This window comes from Dryas octopetala, chromosome 2 (genome assembly GCF_963921425.1).
Source record: "Dryas octopetala chromosome 2, drDryOcto1.1, whole genome shotgun sequence".
In the NCBI taxonomy this organism is placed as follows: domain Eukaryota; kingdom Viridiplantae; phylum Streptophyta; class Magnoliopsida; order Rosales; family Rosaceae; genus Dryas; species Dryas octopetala.
This window is the reverse complement of record NC_141367.1, coordinates 5,848,352-5,867,910: the sequence shown is the minus strand read 5'-3', so window position 1 is coordinate 5,867,910 and position 19,559 is coordinate 5,848,352. Positions and strand designations below refer to the sequence as shown.

General features: G+C 36.4%; 2 protein-coding genes across 7 annotated transcripts; one reads left to right on the top strand and one right to left on the bottom strand.

Annotated features, from left to right (window-relative positions):
* Positions 1–330: 330 nt before the first annotated feature.
* LOC147292709 (Eukaryotic aspartyl protease family protein) lies at positions 331–14,980 on the top strand. Of its 6 annotated transcripts, none has more exons than XR_015120202.1 (10): positions 331–692; positions 826–955; positions 1,066–1,313; positions 2,204–2,431; positions 7,196–7,358; positions 7,475–7,548; positions 7,826–7,854; positions 8,119–8,206; positions 12,570–12,641; positions 14,475–14,541. XR_015120202.1 is itself a non-coding variant. In XM_086230854.1 (10 exons), exons 1-10 carry the CDS (start codon positions 376–378, stop codon positions 14,624–14,626), a joined length of 1,548 nt encoding a protein of 515 aa, XP_086086980.1. In that variant the 5' UTR covers positions 331–375; the 3' UTR covers positions 14,627–14,980. The 6 variants fall into 6 exon arrangements, 4 of the variants coding, with proteins under 4 accessions (XP_086086980.1, XP_086086982.1, XP_086086983.1 ...); XR_015120201.1 differs by lacking the exon at positions 14,475–14,541 and adding an exon at positions 10,641–10,716 and having other exon boundaries at positions 12,570–12,634; XM_086230854.1 differs by lacking the exon at positions 7,826–7,854 and adding an exon at positions 10,641–10,716 and having other exon boundaries at positions 14,475–14,980.
* Positions 14,981–17,117: 2,137 nt separating this feature from the next.
* Positions 17,118–18,124, bottom strand: LOC147292708 (PHD finger protein). The gene is made up of 2 exons (XM_086234194.1): positions 17,832–18,124; positions 17,118–17,661 (listed from the first exon to the last, which is right to left on the bottom strand). Exons 1-2 carry the CDS (start codon positions 17,902–17,904, stop codon positions 17,348–17,350), a joined length of 387 nt encoding a protein of 128 aa, XP_086090320.1. The 5' UTR covers positions 17,905–18,124; the 3' UTR covers positions 17,118–17,347.
* Between the last annotated feature and the right edge of the window lie 1,435 nt (positions 18,125–19,559).

Below are 19,559 nucleotides of genomic sequence, written 5' to 3'. Positions count from 1 at the left end.
CACACTCCACAACCTTCATTCACACACTGATTATACCATTAAGTTATGTTGATTACAAGTGGGTATTGTGTCTTTCTTTCTTTTCATTTTTAATTTTTTTTTATCAAAGGAAAATACCATGGCAGTTGCCATGGAAAATGATAATCACCATGCTTGAAGATTGTCATGGCAGCCACCATGGGTTGAAACCGCATCGAGGCAATTTTTTTCTTCCTGCAAATCATTGTCCTTTTAGGTAATTTTACAAAGAATAAATTTATTATTTAAAATTTTATTAATTAGTTGGTGGGGAAATAGGAAAGGGAGGTGGGAATAACACTACTCAAAAAAAAAAGTTAAGGACTTTACAAATTCTCTCTCTTGTCTTCTTGGTCCATGGCATTGCCAGCCAAAGCCCCCAAAAAGAAAAAAATGGCTTCAACTTCAACGACCATGTCAATCATGAAGGTAGTGATGATCACTCTCAGAAGCTCATGCGGGAGCAGCTTTGCTCTTCTATTCCTGCTCTTGATTTCAACCAAAATCACCACCGCTGTCGCTTTTAACAACCCCGTCTTGAGCGTCAAGTATAAATACGCAGGCCGCGAGCGCTCTCTCAGTACCCTAAAAGCTCACGATACCCGCCGCACGCTTCGAATTCTCGCCGGCGTCGATCTCCCTCTCGGCGGCTCCGGCCGCCCCGATGCCGTCGGGTGGGTGTTCACCGCTTCCCAATTATTTATATACAATTTCTGCATTTTCTGTTGTGTTTGTGTGTCTGTGGTTGTGTGTGTTTGTTTTTTGTTGTTTTTGAATTTGGGTAATTATTTTCATTTTCATTTGTAGGCTATACTATGCTAAAATTGGAATTGGAACACCTCCAAAGGACTACTATGTACAAGTAGATACAGGAAGTGATATTATGTGGGTCAACTGTATTCAATGCACAGATTGCCCACAAAGAAGCTCACTTGGTGTATGAAATTCAGACCTTACTCTCTGCTGCTTTATTTAATTATTTTTTTTTGGGTTTTTGTTTTTGCTGAATTTGTGGTGTTTTGCTTATTCGGGTTATTTGCTTGACAGTTTGAGCTTACACTGTATGATATAAAAGCGTCTTCGACTGGCAAATTGGTTCCTTGTAATCAAGATTTTTGCTTGGAGGTAAATGGAGGTCCATTGTCGGGATGCACGGCTAATATGTCATGTCCCTATCTACAAATATACGGAGATGGCAGCTCCACTGCTGGTTACTTTGTCAAAGATTCTGTGTTGTATGATCAAGTGTCTGGTGACCTTGAAACTACCTCTTCCAATGGAAGCGTCATTTTTGGGTAGCTTCCTACTTTGTATGCTGTTTTCATCTTTCATTGCAATTCATGATGTTTATTGAGGCATATGCGTGGTAAGAGGTAGACAAACATATGCTATATACAGCTCTAAGTACTCTAGCAATCAGTTTTGTAGACCACTCTGACTAACTTAACTGATCAAAATAAATTTTTTTATCTGTAATTTAGCAATTCTATTTGTAGATCATTTTGACTAGCTTAACAACCAGAATGAAGTTGACTGTATGAGATGTTTAATTTTCCGGGAGAAATATTAGAGAAAAAATTGGATGTTCAGTGGAACTTTAATAGAGGAAGTTTTCACTGTGGTTATAATACTGCAAGTAGTAAGTCACAGCTGTTCAGATGAATTTTTTTTTACCCTTCTAACTCCACTAATTCTTTCTCCCATAAAGAGGAAGTTGGGTTGAGTACATGAAATCTTTTCTCCTAAAGTTCTTTTTCCCCCCATCTAAAGGTGTTGAAGTTTGTGTAACTCCTACGTTGACTCATTCCAAAAAGAAAACTCCTTCATTGACTAAACCTCTGTGAGCAAAAGTAATTATATCATAACCGGTAGTGTTTGAAGTGAACAATTCACTTTTGTTTTGCTGTCATGCTATTTTGCAATGTAATTTTGTGTAACTAGAAGGATAGGATAGTTTGTTGCTTTGTTTGCTGCTGGTCTACTTGTCTACTGCTGGACAATGATGTGACTTTACTCTCATAAAATTCTTTGTTTTGCATCAAATGAAAAGTGGAAACAACTGTATGATTTATAGGAAGATCTCTCTCTCTCTCTCTCCCTCTCTCTCACTCTATGCGTGTGTGCATGTATTAGCTCTTAGTATTTTCTTGGTATTCATGTGGTGGTTCTGACGCTTGTGAAATAGGTGTGGTGCTACACAATCCGGTGATCTAGACACGTTTGGTGAAGAAGCACTTGATGGAATACTTGGCTTTGGAAAATCAAATTCTTCAATAATTTCACAGCTAGCTTCATCAAAAAAAGTGAAGAAGATGTTTGCTCACTGCTTAGATGGAAAGAATGGAGGTGGTATCTTTGCTGTTGGGCGTGTTGTACAACCTAAAGTTAACATGACTCCGTTGGTACCAAACCAGTATGTGATCTTTTTCGTCGATTTGACTGTATTATGTTTTTCATTATTTTATTATGGTCACCCAAGTGGTCTTTTGTGCTTCCTTGCTTGTTAGATAGGCTTAATTTTAGCAATCCCCATTGAATTATATCCCATGTTACATTGCCCACTGATTTTTAAAATGACTCGTACTGCCCCTTAGATTTCATCCCGTGATTTAAAAAGCCCCCCCTGCTGTCAATTCTTTTAAGGTTTGGTCTGCCCTGTCTATGTGGTGCCTACATGGCTATTTTGTTTTTTAAGGGTAAAGGGCATCTTGAAACACAAAATGATATCTATGGGGAAAATTGAGACATTTTAAAAGTAGGGAGCAATATGTAACACATGCTATAATTTCGGGGCATTGCTAAACTTAAGCCTGTTAGATATAACTGTTCTTGCATTTATTTTGATTTTTTGGGATGAGAAACAAGATTTATTAAAACAACAAACAAAAGTACAAAAGATAAGGATAGTGGACAAGATATCCACCTATATTAACAACACAGCAAACCACCCAAAAAAACCTTATTCGCAATAATAATAAAATAAAACACAAATAGCACTCTAGCAACAGCAACAACTCCCGCAAAACCCAGATGGGGAACTGGTGTTCATGCTTTTGAATGTTCTGTTTGAAAGACAGCATTCGAACCAATACATATTGAAGGCTTAAAAAGGTAGATTAACGTTGTGGGTAAAAATAATTTGATGATGTGTTTAGTGAAGATGCACCCAGAAATATCAAAATAGGCTTAAGTGCGGTGCTTTATTATGAAGCGAACAGAAAGTCCATTAATATTATCAGTGAGCAGAGAATAGCTGGGAGGTATGGATGGGGCTAGAGTCTATGATAGGGAGAGAAAGTGGTTATAATGGTCAGGCCCATGGTTTGCTCCCATGTGGTCTGGGGTTCATATCCCCTCAAGGTACTTACCTAGCTATTTGCTAGAGTTTCCTGCCTCCTAAAGATTGTTTTGGCAGGAGGCCCCAGTTTCGATCCCGGGTCCACGAAGCGGGTTTGGGGGATTTCTGGGTATAAAAAAAAAAAAACAAAAAACAAAAAAAAAAAACAAAAAAACAAAAGAAGTGATTATAAGAAATTAGGCATAACATTATTTATTCGTTAAAGGGGGTTATGTTACATATGTAACAATGGAAGGTCTATATCAGATATAGCCATGTAGAATGCTGAGGTAGTCTATTCCAATGAAGTGTGTTTTGATATTTAGATGGAAATCTTGTTCATCAGAACACACACACACACACACCCTTTCTTTTTATTTTTTTGATAAGAAACATGATTTATCAAAAAGAACAGAAATACAAAAAGAAAGAAAAGTGGACAAGATGTCCACCAAAATTAACAAACACCACATTACCCAACCACCCTCAAAAAATTAAACCCACATGAAAGACTTAAGCACATAAACAATCTAACAGCATCAACTCCCTCACAACCCATAACCCCCTACCCAACTGCACATTTCCAATTCAATAAAATCAACGGAACTGATAACTCTCTGAAAGCTGGTGAAGTGGACGCCCATAAAGAAGCCCAGAATCTAACTTTCTCCCAAGAAGACTCCACATTGTTCCCCTTAAAATCTTCAAAAATTCTTCTATTTCTCTCCCACCATATTACCCAGACTACTGACACCACTCCACAAGACCAAAGCACCTTTGCCTTCCTTCCTTTCCTCCCAAAAACAATATTTTTTTTTTAACAAAATAACATAGAAATTGACTGTGGGTTATCCTAAGTAATATCAGCAGCTTCAAACAAACGCCTCCATAATCCCAAAGCAAAAGAACAAAACAAAAACAAATGGATCCCAGATTCAGCTTCCCTCCTACAAAGAACACACCAATGAGGAGACTAGCTTGCATGAGGTCTCCTCTTTTGAATCATATTGCACGTATTAAGTTTCCCATGAGCAATAATCCAAGCCAAAACCCAAACTTTGGGCTGGGCATTTGATTTCCAAATGAACTTTGTAGGCTCGAAAACAACAGGACTCCCCTCCTCGCACAAATGCTTAAAAAAAGACTTACAGGAGAAAACCCCTGAAGACTCAAACTTCCATCTTCTTCTATCTAAACTTCCATCAACCAAATGAGTATTCTCCAAAACTGCTAGAAGTGCAACAGATTCATCCAACACTCCCTCACGAAGATCTCTTCTAAACCCAAAGTTCCAATTGACTCCCGTAGAATAAAAAACCACCATATTGCCACCCTAAAATCTGGATTAACGGACAGCCTAAACAAACAAGGAAACTTAGAGCATAAAGGCACTTATGATAACCAACAATCCTTCCAAAATCTGATTCTCTCCCCGCCATCCACCACCAACTGGCAACAAGCTAAAAAAACTTCAAAACGTTGAGAAATATCCTTCAAAGGGCACCAAGAAGCAGCCAATACCCCGGACTTTGCATCCCAGCCATTGTCTTGAAAACCATATCTGCTTTTAATCGCCTTGTACCATAAAGGATTAGCCTCAAGGTGGAAACGCCACAGCCATTTCCCAAGAAGAGCTCTATTTCGTTGAACCAAATTTCCAACACTCAGACCACCATTTTCTCTTGCTTGTGAAACTACTTCCCACCTAATCAAATGATCTCTACTCCCTTCTTCGGGACTACCCCAAAGGAAATCCCTCATTAGATTTTCCCATCTCTTAGCCACCTTAACTGGGATTCTGAATATAGAAAGATAATAAGTTGGTAAACTACTTAATACAAATTGTATTAAAGTCAATCTACCATCTCTAGATAAAACAACCCTTTTGCAGCCCGCCAACCTTTTCACCACTGTTTCCACTACTGGATCCCAAAATGCAGGTGCTCGTGGATTAACCCCCAAAGGAAGACCAAGATATTTCAAAGGCCATGACCCCACCTCACAACCCAACCCAACCCACTCTCTAAAAGAAATATGAGGTTCTGCTTCTGGTGGCAACATGCTATGGGGTGGTGTTCCTGCTTATGGGGTCAAATCAATACGTTCTAAGAAGAAATATTTGAATATCGATCTCATCAATATCATCGATTTCATAAGTATCATACCAAATCCCATCAATCGAATCTCTTTTTCGAGAAATACGAGACATCTAAGTCATACAAGTAAAGAGATCTATTCATTGATAAGAAAAAGAAAAAATGTGAACGGTGATTGGATTGATGATAAAATATCCCATGTTTCTTGTGAAGCATAAAATAGAATAACACTGAAACAGGCAGTTCCAAACCAGATGTTTTGACGTAAAAACTTTACAAGTTAAAATAGAAGTGTGGGTCTGAGTAAACTCCTCCCAGAAAGGAAAATACGCTCTTTAAAGAAAAATGAACAATGAAATCCGTGATATACAAAGATAAAGTGGCACTTCTGTCGATCAAAGTAAAATATAGTTCAACTCGTGTGTTTTTTTTTTTTTTTAAAGGAAACTAAACTGTTTCATAAAAGAGAAGAAATAATAATTAGTGAACCAGAAGCCACTGAGAGTTTACTCAACCATTACAAATGTAGTCAATCGGTAAAACAACCAACAAAGTCGACAACTATCAAGAACAGCTAGGCAGCCCTGACCCTAAAAAATTACACAAAAGCCTAAGAAACGGCTGCTTCCCTGTCCACATGCAGAAAGAAGAGTGGACAATCATCATAATTGATGGAAACCAAATCCAAGAACGGCATCAGAATCTAACCTTCTCCCAAAGGAAATCCACTGCCTCCCCAGAATCTAACCTGTCGTAAAGCAGTAGAATTAAAAATCGGTCATAAAACACAAGAAGTTAAGCCTAAACAACTCAATTCCCAATCTTGCACCACCTAAACGCCAAGTACACTAGACCAATATATATTTATATTATAAATAAATAAATATATATGTATATATATATATATATATACACACATATATGATGAGCTTCTAGTAAGGGATCCCTTACATAGTGTTTCTTGAGGATCTAGACACACTTCACTTTGTAGTTCAATAATCTGAATTGTCTATCCTTTAGATCTCTATTTACTAATCATCATTGCAAAAAAAAAATTAGACAAATCGGGAGCCATTTAACCATTTGAGTAATTGGTGATAATTTCAGTGTTTATTGGAAACACTATGTTCATCTCTTTATTTGATCACAATTAGATGTGTTAGCGTTTCCAATATGTCTAACTACAATGTGAAGTGAGCCCCACGATGGATCCCTCAAAAAAACTTATATATATATATTAAGGGAATGCCTTTTGATAAGAAACAAATGCGATTGCATGTGGGTCCAACTCTGAATGCAATTCAATGATCCGAGTCGTCTATTTTTTTGGTCCTCAATTAAGGATCATCCTTACAAAATGTCAACCAAATCAGAAACAATCAGTCGTCTAACTATGACCAGATAAATAGACAAATACAATGTTGCTGATAAAAACTGAAATCATCATGGTGATAATCAAATGTTGAAAAGATTTCCGATTTTTTGCATTGGTGATTCTTAAATTAGAATTTAAAAATTAGATGGTTTAGATCATTGGATCACTTATCGGGTGGCCCCAATATATATATATATTTTTTTTTTCTTGTTTTCATTTTGATGATAAAAACTTTTTCTTTTGATGTCTGCACTTATGATTTTAGATGTATCATGTTATTCATTGTTCTATTGCATTGATGAAAATTTATCCTAGCATTAGTTTTTTTCTTCTTTCAAATTAAGCTGCAATTTGTTATAACAATTTTAGGCCACACTACAATGTGAACATGAAGGCAGTTCAAGTTGGCCGTTCTTTTCTGAATCTTACAACAGATGTATTTGAAGCGGGAGATAGCAAAGGGACAATAATTGACAGTGGTACAACCTTAGCCTATCTTCCAGAAGTGGTTTATGATCCCTTAGTAAGTAAGGTATGTGATATGAGACTTCATTCTTTTGGACATTGTCATTAATTTTTCCATTTATGCACTTAAATTTTTTTAACATAAATCTTCTCATCAATCTTAACATAATCTTTTCTTCTTAGATTCTCTCTCAGCAGCAAAATTTGAATGTTCAAATTGTTCATGGCGAGTATACATGCTTTCATTACTCAGGAAGGTATGATGCATGCCATTTTGATTTTTTTGTTAGGAGCTAATGTGAGATAAGAACATTGTATTATGTTGAAAATTTATTATTTATCACATCATGAATTCTTGATTCATTAGAGAAGGATTTGTTTGGCGTAATACATTATATCAGATAAGATGAGCAATCAATGTGACTACAGAAAGAAAACTTCAGCCGTAAATATTAAAATACATAGATGTAAAGTTTCTCTTGTATAGATGTAAAGCAATTTATTCATTATCTTCTACCTGTTCATTTGAAACAGGTATTTATATAGTAATCTTCAGACAATAGGTAACTCTGTTTCAAATGCTTCTCATCTATAATATATTTGCTAAGTGACTGGTATTTTTTGTTTTTAATAATGCTGATCCATTATGTTTATTTATGGATTCGAATTATAGAATCTCTGTCAGTTGAGTCCTTTACTTCTTGTTTGATATGTTATCTCTTGATTAGATGGTAATCTGACATGCTACAAATTTAATTCAGTATTATTTCAAATTGTGCAGTACAGGATGCTTTCTTGATGTTTGCACTTTTTTCGTTTAATTGCAGTGTTGATGATGGATTCCCTCCGGTCACCTTTTATTTTGAAAATTCACTTTCTTTGAAGGTTTATCCGCATGACTATTTGTTCCCTTTTGTAAGTATATTGAACTAAAAACTTTAGTAGAGGCTTTGTTCAGTCAGTTTTCTTATAGAGCTTTCTAGTATGTTTCGTATTCATTTCTTTTTCAACTAAGTGGCGTTGCAATTTAATATTTCGCACGTATAGCTTATGGGCCAACCTAGTAGACTTATTCATATGGTATCAATCATAAACTTTAATAATAATAATATTATTATAATTTAATAAGAAACAATAATCCTATAGAAAAAAAAAAAAGATATACAAAGATATAGAAAAAGATGGACAAGTTGTCCATCTAAGTAAGAGTCCAACCTAAAAACCTGAAAAAAAAAAAAAAAAAAACAGAACAATCAAATCATAAGTCCTCCAATCAAGATAAATCAAAATAAAGAGATTATCCCTAAAATGGTTTGACATAGAAGCCTACAAAGACCCCAAAATTCTGCTCCTCTCCAAAGAAAGTCAACCTCCTCTCTCTTATCTTCAAAAATTATGTTGTTCCTTTCTATCCAGACAAGCCAAAAAATCGCCAACACTGCACAACGCCACAGGGTGGTCGCCTTCTTATTCAACTTAGCCCCCAAAAAATCCTCCCCCAACATTGAATAAACAATCTCTTGGCTAAGAACTTACCATTCCAAATACATGCAGCAACATCCCCCTAATTTGAGAGGGAAATGTTAAACAATTAACTATTCTCTCAGAATCTCTGTAACGTAGAGTACGCCAATGGGGTGATACGGAAGTATTTGCTCATCTTTGTTGGGGCATATCACATGTGTTAATATTCCCATGAACTACCAAGGAAACTAAAACTTGAACATTAGTAGGGACACCATAATCGAAATCATCTTAAAAGGCTCAAAATTCAAAGCAACAGAAATGAAATAGGTAAGAATGCTACTTAAAAGTTTAAACTAACTGAATCCTATCACCCTAGAGAGGTACCACTTCTTCCATCCATCTAACACTTCCTCACTTTTCCCACTATTGAATCCTAGAATTTGAAGAACATGGATTTCTCCCCAAGGGAAGTCGGAAGTCCTTATCCATGATGTTATATTCCCACCATTAAACTCTTTTACAGGTTTCTTTTAGATCTGAGACCAAACTCTCCAGATATCCCCTGCATTGTTGACTAGCCATTGCCCCATATAATTTTAAGTTGCCCAACTTTGTTAAGTTAGCCAAGTCCCTATTATCTAATTTGAACTAATAATCTATGCGTTTATGACAAGATTCTTCACATAAGCTCCTTTTCCTTGGCCCACTCCAATAACATGTATGACTTCCTTGCTTTTAGGTCTAACACTGCTATTACCCATTTTCGGTTATCAATTTATCCTTTGGGTCTGTTGACTCCAGCCTAGTTGCCCAACCCCCAAGACAATATTGTTCCAAATCAAATTGCTGGTGCTTATAGATATATCTTGGGATTCACCATGAACAACCTTTGACCCCAAGATATCTTTGTGCAAAGTTGGTGGATTTTCAGATATTGCAGGTGATTTTCCTTTGTTTATGTTAGCCTTTGGTGGATGAGATGAGGTGCACTTTGGGTTCTCAGCATGCCACGTGTTGTTCTCTATCCTCTCGTCTTCACCCTTCCACCTGTTGTATCTAGGTCTCATGCTACCAGCTGAGCACCTTGCCCATCTTCTGGCCCCACTACTTTGACTGTGATTTTGACCTTCTCCCCCTGGCCTTCCATATGAAGGGAGCCACGGATGAATCCAGACTCCCTTCTTCAAACTTGTAATCTTGCTTTCACATAAATGACTCATCTCTGTTTTCTTTTTGTTCACTGCCACCAACCGTCCACTGGTCCCACTGTTTATCTTATCTGCTCAAATACTTCTTTTTTCCTTAGGTGAAATGGCAACCCCTCTATCCCAATCTAGCAACCCTAGAATGAGATGCTGCTTTAGTTGGAGTTTATCCTAGGAGCTCATTTCTGTAAAACCACCGTGAGAGGGCCTTCCACAATTACCTTAGCCACCTATTCTTCAGCTACCCCAGAGTCAATTACAAAAAGAAAAAAGAAAAAAAAAATAAAACAATGTGTTATCTTCTTTGAATGACTTCAATATCAACTTTATGAATTTCAGTTGTGCAAAATCTTCCAGTAGTTGTTCTTTTGTGGCTGTTGATTTATATTTATGGGTGATGCAAAATTTTGAAAAAAGTGTGAATTGCTTTTCTTCTTTTGACTTTTAATGTATTTTTCCTTTCCTAATAAAAAGTATTATTTAGCACTACGCTTCTTTTGTTAGTTTTTAATGTTTGAAGCCTTTTTGGGTTATGCACATGCTTGTACATTCATGCGGGGAATGGGTCTGTGTTTGCGTGTCTAAATAAATATTGCAAGGGCTTTTGGTGTTTTTAGCATTTTCTATTTTGAAAATTGTCATTACTTCTACTACAATCTATTAATGTGTATATACAGGAAGGCTTTTGGTGTATCGGTTGGCAAAACAGTGGGTTGCAATCCAGGGATAGGAAGAACTTGACTCTCTTGGGAGGTAAACCCCAACAATTTGTATGTCTCAACCCTAGTTTTGTGTTAAAGTAGTGACTTCCAGTTTCTTGAGTAATGATATAGTAAGGTGGGAGGTGGTAGCCAGAAGCAAGGATAAAGGAGGTTTAGGGGTGGGAAATCTGATTGAGAGGAATAAATCATTACTTGGTAAATGGTTGTGGAGGTATCCTAAGGAACCGGATTCCTTGTGGCATTCTGTGATAAGAAGTAAATATGGGGAGGTTGCGAATGGTTAAGCCTTTGTCGAGGGGTTCAAGTCGTAGTCCATGGAGAGACATTTCTCTTGGTTATCCTTCCTTTTTACAATGCTGCAACTTTGTGGTGAGCAATGGGGTTAGGGTCAGGTTTTGGGAGGATAGTTGGTTGGAGGAGCGCCCGTTGAAAGTAATGTATCCTCGCTGCTTTTTACTGTCTACAAAGCATCAAGATTGTATCTCAAGTTTTGTGGATGCTTATGTGTTCCCTTTTAGTTGGAATCTTGGGTTTAGGAGAAATCCAAATGATTTGGAGTTAGCTGAGCTTGTGGTTTTGCTAGAGAAGCTAGAAGGGGCTCGATTGTTTCCTTTAAGGGTGGACTCCAGAAGATGGAAGTTAGAACAGTCAGGGGGTTTTTCTTCCAAATCATACAGTATTTTTTTATGCAACAAAAGCAGTGATCCTTACTTTTCTCCTTATTCCCAGATTTGGGCAGCAAAAGTCCCTCCTAAAGTTCAAGTTTTTGTTTGGTTGGTGGCTCTTGGGAGGGCAAACACTTGTGATCTTGTTCAAAGGAGGAGACCTTTTATTTGTTTTTTTCACCTCAGTGGTGGATTTTATGTAAAGCGGGGGAGGAGAGTGTGGATCATGTTTTCCTGCATTGCCCTTACTCTTTACAATTGTGGTGGAAGTTGTTTAGGGAGGTTGGCGCTTCATGGGTCATCCCAAAAAAGTGTTCTGAGCTTTTGAGTATCCATTTTCAGGCCTTAGGGAAGGGGAAAAAAGCTAAAACCCTGTGGAGCTGCTTGTCCCTGGCAGCTTTTTGGGTTTTATGGATGGAGCGCAACAGAAGAATTTTTGATGATTATAAGGGGGTTGAAGTGGAAGTTCTATGGGAGCGAGCGAAATTTTGGGCTGCTTTATGGGCATCTGTTATGGCTGATTTTAGGGCACTCTATTTCTTCTATTATGCTGAATTAGTTAGCTGTTGTGTAGTGAGGCTAGTTGTAGTGTGATGTCTTGGGTTTTTTCCTCTTTGTGATCAGTTTGTTTTTTTTAACTCTTTTTATCTCTTTCTAAGTTTGTGGATTCCTTATCCACCCTGTGTTTTTATTCTTTTGTGTTTTAATAAAATTTCTCGTTTCTTCTCCAAAAAAAAATATATAGAACTTTGAAATATAAATGGGATGTAACAGAACAGTGTAGATGCACGACTGGGATGTAAATGATGATTCGAATGAAATTATTGAAAAAAATGTACTAATTAGATCTTGTGTCATAACTTTTTACTTTTTACTTTTTTTTTTTTTGTAAAATATCAGTTTTATAGAGAGTTATATTTATCTTTAGCACAACATATGATTCCGTATGTCATAAATAAATCTAACTTTTTACACTGGTATATATATATTGTGCAAGTATTGTAAGTAAAAATAATAAGTCTTCATTGTAAGTTATTTATAGTCAAGTGGACTCAATCTTCAAATACAAGTAATGATGACTAGATCCTTGGGTTATTAAAGCTCTGTAGAGTTAATGGGCATGATATATGATGGTTTTTCTATAAAAAAATAAATAAATAAAACATGAGAGTTGCATGAAATTCATGTAGGTCTTGATCATTTTAAGTGTTCCTTGCAGATTTGGTACTTTCAAATAAGCTAGTCTTGTATGACCTTGAAAATCAGGTCATTGGATGGACCGAGTATAACTGTGAGTGTTTTTTTTTTTCATTCTTAATTGCATCTTTATAATTTATATTTATGCAGCTTGCATCTTTCTTGTAATATGAATGCATTATAAGTGGTCCTCTATTGCTGGAAATTTTTTGTGTTGCATTACGTTATCTTTAGAATGGTTCTCAAGTCTCAACTGCTATATATAAGATCACATTCATTTACATATTGTATGAGTTCTTAACTTATTGTTATTGCATGCTTGGGTCCACAATGCCACTATTATAGTGACAGCCCTCTTTCAATACTCGGTTAGCAGAAACCTTCACTACTATAATCCAAAAAAGGAAGAAAGTTTTGGTTAATGCTCGGCCTACTTAATGGGATACTGGTTGGGAAGTAGGCCAATTTCCTATATGGGAAAGCAGACTCATTTGTGGTCTAAAGAGCAAGATTACAAACATCTTATTCTGCTATTAGATTAATTTCCTACTATATTCCATGTGCTTCTTTATGCCGCTTTTCTCCCTTAAGAAAGTTTATAGAAATCATGTGATTCATGTCCAATAAGGATGTAATTGAATCACATTACCACTTTAAACCCCCAAGACATTGAGCTATAGCTTGTTGTTCTGGTTCCACAAGATCACATGTCATTATGAGATTTTCAAACTCTGCTGAATAATTTGTCCACAGACAATTCTTTTTGTTTAAAGTTGTGAAACCTAAGGAAGACATCTTGTCGGTGTAGTTCCCTTTTCATTTTTCACCCAAGTCGCAATCATTTCTCTTCCTTCTCAAGCTCTCTGCTTCTTAAGATTCTCCAACCACAAATAAGCTTATTTTCTTAGTTTTGGAGCAGCAAAATTCACTTTACTATCTTCCGACACTTCCTTGTAATTAAATATTTGTTCTACTGTGTGAAGCCAATCAATAAACTCATCTGGTTGCATTCTACCATCAAATTCTGTGATATCATGTCATGCCCTAAAATGGGGGTAACAGCACCATTCCCCTTGAGGGACAATGGTTTATTGGAGAACGGTATCGCTCGCTCCCAAGGGCTTAGGGGAGTGATGCATCGTGGAGGTATCCTTTTGGATTAAACTAATGAAGTATTTAGACACTCCAGTGTCATCTACCGTGGTGGAAGTAGGAGGGAGGGAGGAGAGGAGGGTTGGATTCTAGAGAGAAGGACAAGCATCTCTCTCTAGATTGATTCCAACTCCCACTCCAGGCTTTTTGGTGTTTCTAAAGGACACTCTTTACTTTTGGATGGGACCTTTAGTCTCTAACAAGTCTATATAATGTACCCAATGCATTACTGGTCCAAATGCTTAAAGTGATTACTGGTCTATTGACAATGCATTAGTGTACCCAATGCATTGTCAATACTTTTTCTATGCGAAAGGATATTATAATATTGAAGGAATTAGTTGAGTGGTCAGGCCTGTAGTTTCCTCCCGCATGGTCTGCATCCCAAAGATTGTAGGGTTTGGTGGAGGGCCCTAGTTTTGAATCCGAATCTGCCTGAGGGATTTCTGGGTATCAAAAAACGAATGTTGAAGGAATTGGAAATATCATTTTAACTGTGTTGTACATCAAAACATTAGTTAGAAAAAAATGTGGTCTATGATTTACTGTAGTTGGAATTTATTAATTACATTCTACTGTTTTTGTTTTAAACTTGCTGAAAGTCTGAAAATTATGCTATTTCTGATTGGTTTTTTGCTGCACTGTGAAAATTAAGAGTATAAGAGGAAAGTGTTAACACTGTATACTTACAAAAGAAAAAGCATTAGACACTGTTGTCAAATATGAGTTTCTTTTTTCTGTTTGCTAATTTTAACTGTTCTTTGGTTAATTTCAGGCTCATCAACTATTAAAGTACAGGATGAACAGAGTGGAACAGTACATTTAGTAGGTTACCACATTATTTCTTCTGATTGCCATGTGAATACCCCCCAATGGGCTATAATCTTCTTGTTGCTAGCCATGCTGCTGCACAGTTCAGTTTACTGAAAAGCAACTAAAACAAAATACTGACAGCCAAATTCAAGATGAAGGAAATTAAAATATAGAGAAGATATCATGAAATTAATGTTGAGATGGTGCATACTGCATAGAATAGTTTGTGATTTTTATATCTATATTCACAGCCAAGGAAAAAAAAAGCTAGGATAGACTTATGATCTTAAAGCTTCACTATGGGTTATATTTTTCTGCCCATTGTGAATTTGTCGAACTTTATGAAGGCTTACTAGCTTCAAAATGCTTCATAATTAATTGTATATGGTTTCAAATCTTGGATTATGTCTTAGCATAGGTCCTGAGGAGAATGTACATAAAGTCCTTAATATATGCTCCTTTTGTGTCTCCAGTGGTTCAATGACTGCACCGAGTCCCTTTCTAAGGATAGAAGTGTGGGTATTTTTTATTTATTTATTTATTTTATAACTCATAAAATATCAATTGATTTTTTCAGACTAAAAAGGCCCTTGCCATTTTAACTAAGTCATATATGTACAATGTAGATATGTGTAAACTTAATGGAAGAACAAGGTGTTGTGAAGGAAATGAATAAGAGAATTATTGAGTAGTTTAGATGTCCACAATTACAGGGAACTCTTGTTTTTCTTCTTCTTCTTCTTCTTCTTTTTTTTATATATTTTTTTTAAGAAACTCCCTCAGAAAATAAATAGACATCAGACTATTAGAGAATAAAACACAATAAATGCACGCAAGAAAAGGCACAGATGGCTGATAGTTTGGTTCGAGTGTTAATTGTTATTTGATGAGATCAGTTATGTAAAAGACGGGTTTAGGGTTAAATATTCTAGTGTCTTGGGTCTACAAGAACCAAACTGTATATCCTGAATCCGTTAATTTGGCTACTGTTATGGAAATTCTTTGATGGAGAAGTGTCTGTGTGTGTATAGGTTTGTTCGTGTTCGTGTTTGTGTTTGTGTGTGTGTGTGGGTTTGTTTGTGTGTGGGTGTTCATGTTCATTTCTTCTCAATTCTCAATTCTTACAAAACATTTAGGCTTTGTTTGATGCATAGGATTAGATTGGATTAGGTTAAATGGTTAAGTTCATGTGTATTGAAGGAAGAAGATGAAGGGTGTCTTCTAACTTGGAAGGAAGAAGATGAGAAGGAGATGGATTAGCCATAGGGGTAAACTTATCCCCACTAATCCCATTTTTTGGGGGGATTGGAAGGGATAAGTTTTCCCTTATTACTAATCCTTCTTTCTTCAAGTTAGAAGCTTATTCCTTAAATACACATGTCATTTAACATATCTAATCCTATGCATCAAACAAGGCCTCAAATACCTGTATCTTGTTACTATTATGATTATCACAGCATGTTATTCTAACAACATTTAGCCATTAATGTAAAAGAATGCATAGAATTGACCTATATCCAGCTTGTTCAAGTTTTTGTATGTACTCCCTGCAGGCTCACAGTTATCATCAGTTATATCCAACTGTCTTTGTGGCTTCTCAGTCAATTTTTATTTGCATTGCTTTGTCTAGTTCACGCACGTGTTTGTTGTATCTGTTTCAAGTACTGTCTTACTTGATTACCTTCGGGTAAATTTGTCATTCTGACAAATCAAAGTAAACTTTGGGACAGAACTATGATTAACAGGATGCTCATGCAGTTCGCTTTTGATTTGAAACTTGTTGGTTTGCCTTTATGCAAAATGTTGGACCTTAAGCAGGGTCGCTGTTGATTTGACCAGTGAAAGGATCCTAACTTTCCATTTTTAGTTCTTCTAATCCAAATAATTAGTTAATTACTAACCTTCAAACTATGTCGGTATGTGCACTTCAGTCCTTTGCCCCTCTGGTTTCATTGTGCATTTTCGAATAATCATGTGTTGCCATCACGCTTTTCAATTTATTCTTTGTTTTCCTGAGAAGATAAACTCACCTTTAGTGGGATTTAGAAGTCGTTTAACCTTATGTTGGTTGCTTTTCCATTTGCATCCATTCTCTTGTGCTGTTTGCCATAATATTGTGGATGGGATCTGCAACTGCAAGAAAGAGATGAAAAACGGTTTTGCATTGTAAGTTGTGGTCATGTCATTTTGCAAGATCATTTGCCTCATTTTTTAGCTGAATTTCAGTGTGAATGCAAGATTGAAGCTTCATCGAAGTGTAATTATTTTGTACTTGTTTGCAGAAGTGCTTTTTATCCAAAAAAAATTGCCGTGTCCAGAGTTTTTCATGTTCTTGTATAAGGTTGTGCACAAAGGAAAAGGCTTGTTTCTTTTAGTTATTTTTTCCTTTTTCTTTTTAATCATATTCTGATGTGTATGTACTTAATATTTTTCATTCTTCTTTTTGGCTTTTAAAGAATGTCATTGATTTGCACAACTACATTCCTCTCAGTTCTTCCTAATTCTGCAAGCACCATTGCTGGACCACGATGTCGATTTTTATATGATGTGGTTGCTGTAAGTGTCCACTGCTTTGCATGTTGAGCACTGATTTTTATGTTCTCAAAAACTTGTGCATAAGAGAAACGCCAAACATATTTAAATACTCAAAATGTTATATGCTAAATGTTGGACATGGCCAAGCATATCTAATTTGTGATTCCGATGATTAATGAAACCTTTACCTATAACCCCACTAGCTGTTTAGTGTTAACATGACATTAACATTAATTCACACGGACCAACAAAATACAAAGCAAAGGAAATTAAGGAATTACCTAGTAGAGATAGGCTTAATCACTCACATTGGAAATACCAAACTTTTGGATACATTAAATACTTTTGGTGAGAGTAATTGAAGGAGATTTTTTGCAAAGGTGCCAATGGCAACCCACTGTTAACTACACAATCATCGTTGCTTAGCACTTTGAGCAGCCTGGGATCGACCAAAGCTTGAGGGAAGCTTCCACACTTCAAATGAATGTTGATCATTGGGCACATTGGGCAGTTGTTATGCACTTCCACCATGAATTTTGGAGAGCGTCCGAACCCAACTTGAGTCTGTTGCACTGTTGGAGGATGATCTTCGGTGGTACATTTTGCTCCTAAACCTGCATCAGATTGAGCACTTGAGTTAGTTGATCACAACCAAAACCCAATCAAGTGTGTGTGTGTGTGTGTAAGAGAGAGAGAGAGAGAGAGAGAGAGAGAGAGAGAGAGAGAGAGAGAGAGAGAGAGAGAGAGAGAGAGAGAGAGAGAGAGAGAGAGAGAGAAGAGAAACCATGGGGCAGGAACAGAGAAGCAAATGTAAGAGAAGTCCAGAGAAGAAGCTTGAAAGCTGGTTGGCATGGCATAATGGAAGATTAAAGTGAAGTGAAGTGAAGATTTAAGAAGTTTCAAGTGCCTGCATTCAAGTGGGTTTATATAGAGACCGATGGAGGGAGGAGTGGGATAGTGGGGTTGAGTAAGTTGCAAATGCAGGCTTTTACATACTTGTGGTTGTAGCCCTTTATTGTGGCTTGTGGATTGCGATGAACTTGGTTAGGGAATGAGAAGGGAGAGAGTGAGGGAGTGAATGAGTCACATAGTACTATAGTAGGAAAAATGAAAAAGGAAAAGGAAAAAGCAAAGGCTGCAGGTAAGGAACAAGAAAAGATGAAAGGGTCGTGCCGCGTGCGTTGGGGGACTTGACAGTTGACGTACATGCTTTATGCTTACAGCTCCCCCACCAAACAACTACCTTCACATGCCTCTTGTCAGAACAATTACTCATTAATTCAACAATTCCACTTCCACTCCAATGCAATTGCAGGAGTTTTCATTTTTTGTCTCATATTCTTTAATAATAATTCGAGCAGCAATCAGCATTACTCTCTCTCTCTCTCTCTCTCTTTTTCTGTCCAAGACCAATCACATGTTCTGGTGGTTCATCTCTCTACAAGTACACAGGTTTGTCTTTTCGCACATGCAGCACGTGGCTGCTTGCCAATCTTCAATCATGGATTCATAAGTGTATTATTATTGCTTTTAGTCAATATATCTTGTGTTTCGCCACAATAGTTATGATTTAGGAAGGCTCATCGTAGGATCTTATATTTAACACTAAATGTAGGATACCTCATGGGGCTCACTTTCATGTAATTTTTCAACAATTCGAACCGTTTATTTTTTAGACCTCTATTTATAGATCATCTTTGGAAAAAATTAGCCAAATCAGAAATCATTTGTCTATTTAACTTTGATCAAACAAATGGACGATTTTATCGAAAATTTTTTGTTCGTCTATTTATTTGATCAAAGTTAGATAGATAAATGATTTTCGATTTGATTAATTTTTTGCAAGGATAATTTATGAATAGAGGTTTAAAAAATAGACGGTTCGGATTGTTGAAAATAAATGGGAGTGGGTCCCACGAGATATCCTACAAATAATTTTATTTGTAGGATCCTACAATAGAGCCTCCCTAATGATTTACATATTTGATTGTATTATTATTGTTGATGTGTAAAATTTGTCACATAATCAACGATGACTTCTGATGTCCACGTCAAGGTTAACGAAATCAAAACAGGTTGCTTCTTACCTACCAAAAGTAAAACATCAAACACTAATGAAAGTCTCAACTTGAATTTCATTGGATTTAAAAGTCCAATGAAATCTAGGTGTCTCAAACTCAGATTTTAATAGATTCCAAAGAAATCAAGATATCCCCAACTCAGATTTTAATGGATTTCAATAAAATTCAAGTGTACTAAAAAAGTCATGGATTTCATCAAGTGAATGATTTTAATAGATTTGGATAGATTTAGATGGATTTGTATGTATTTTTTACACATAACAAATTCCATAAGAATTTCAGCCAATTCTCTTGGATTTTGATAGATTTTATGGATTTTAAAATCCATTAAAATCTGAGTTGGGGACACCCCTCTAAGTCTAAGGGGGAACTGGTGTGGTACCAATCAACCTTTGGCTGCTCAAGTCAGCTATCACAAACAAGAACGGAGC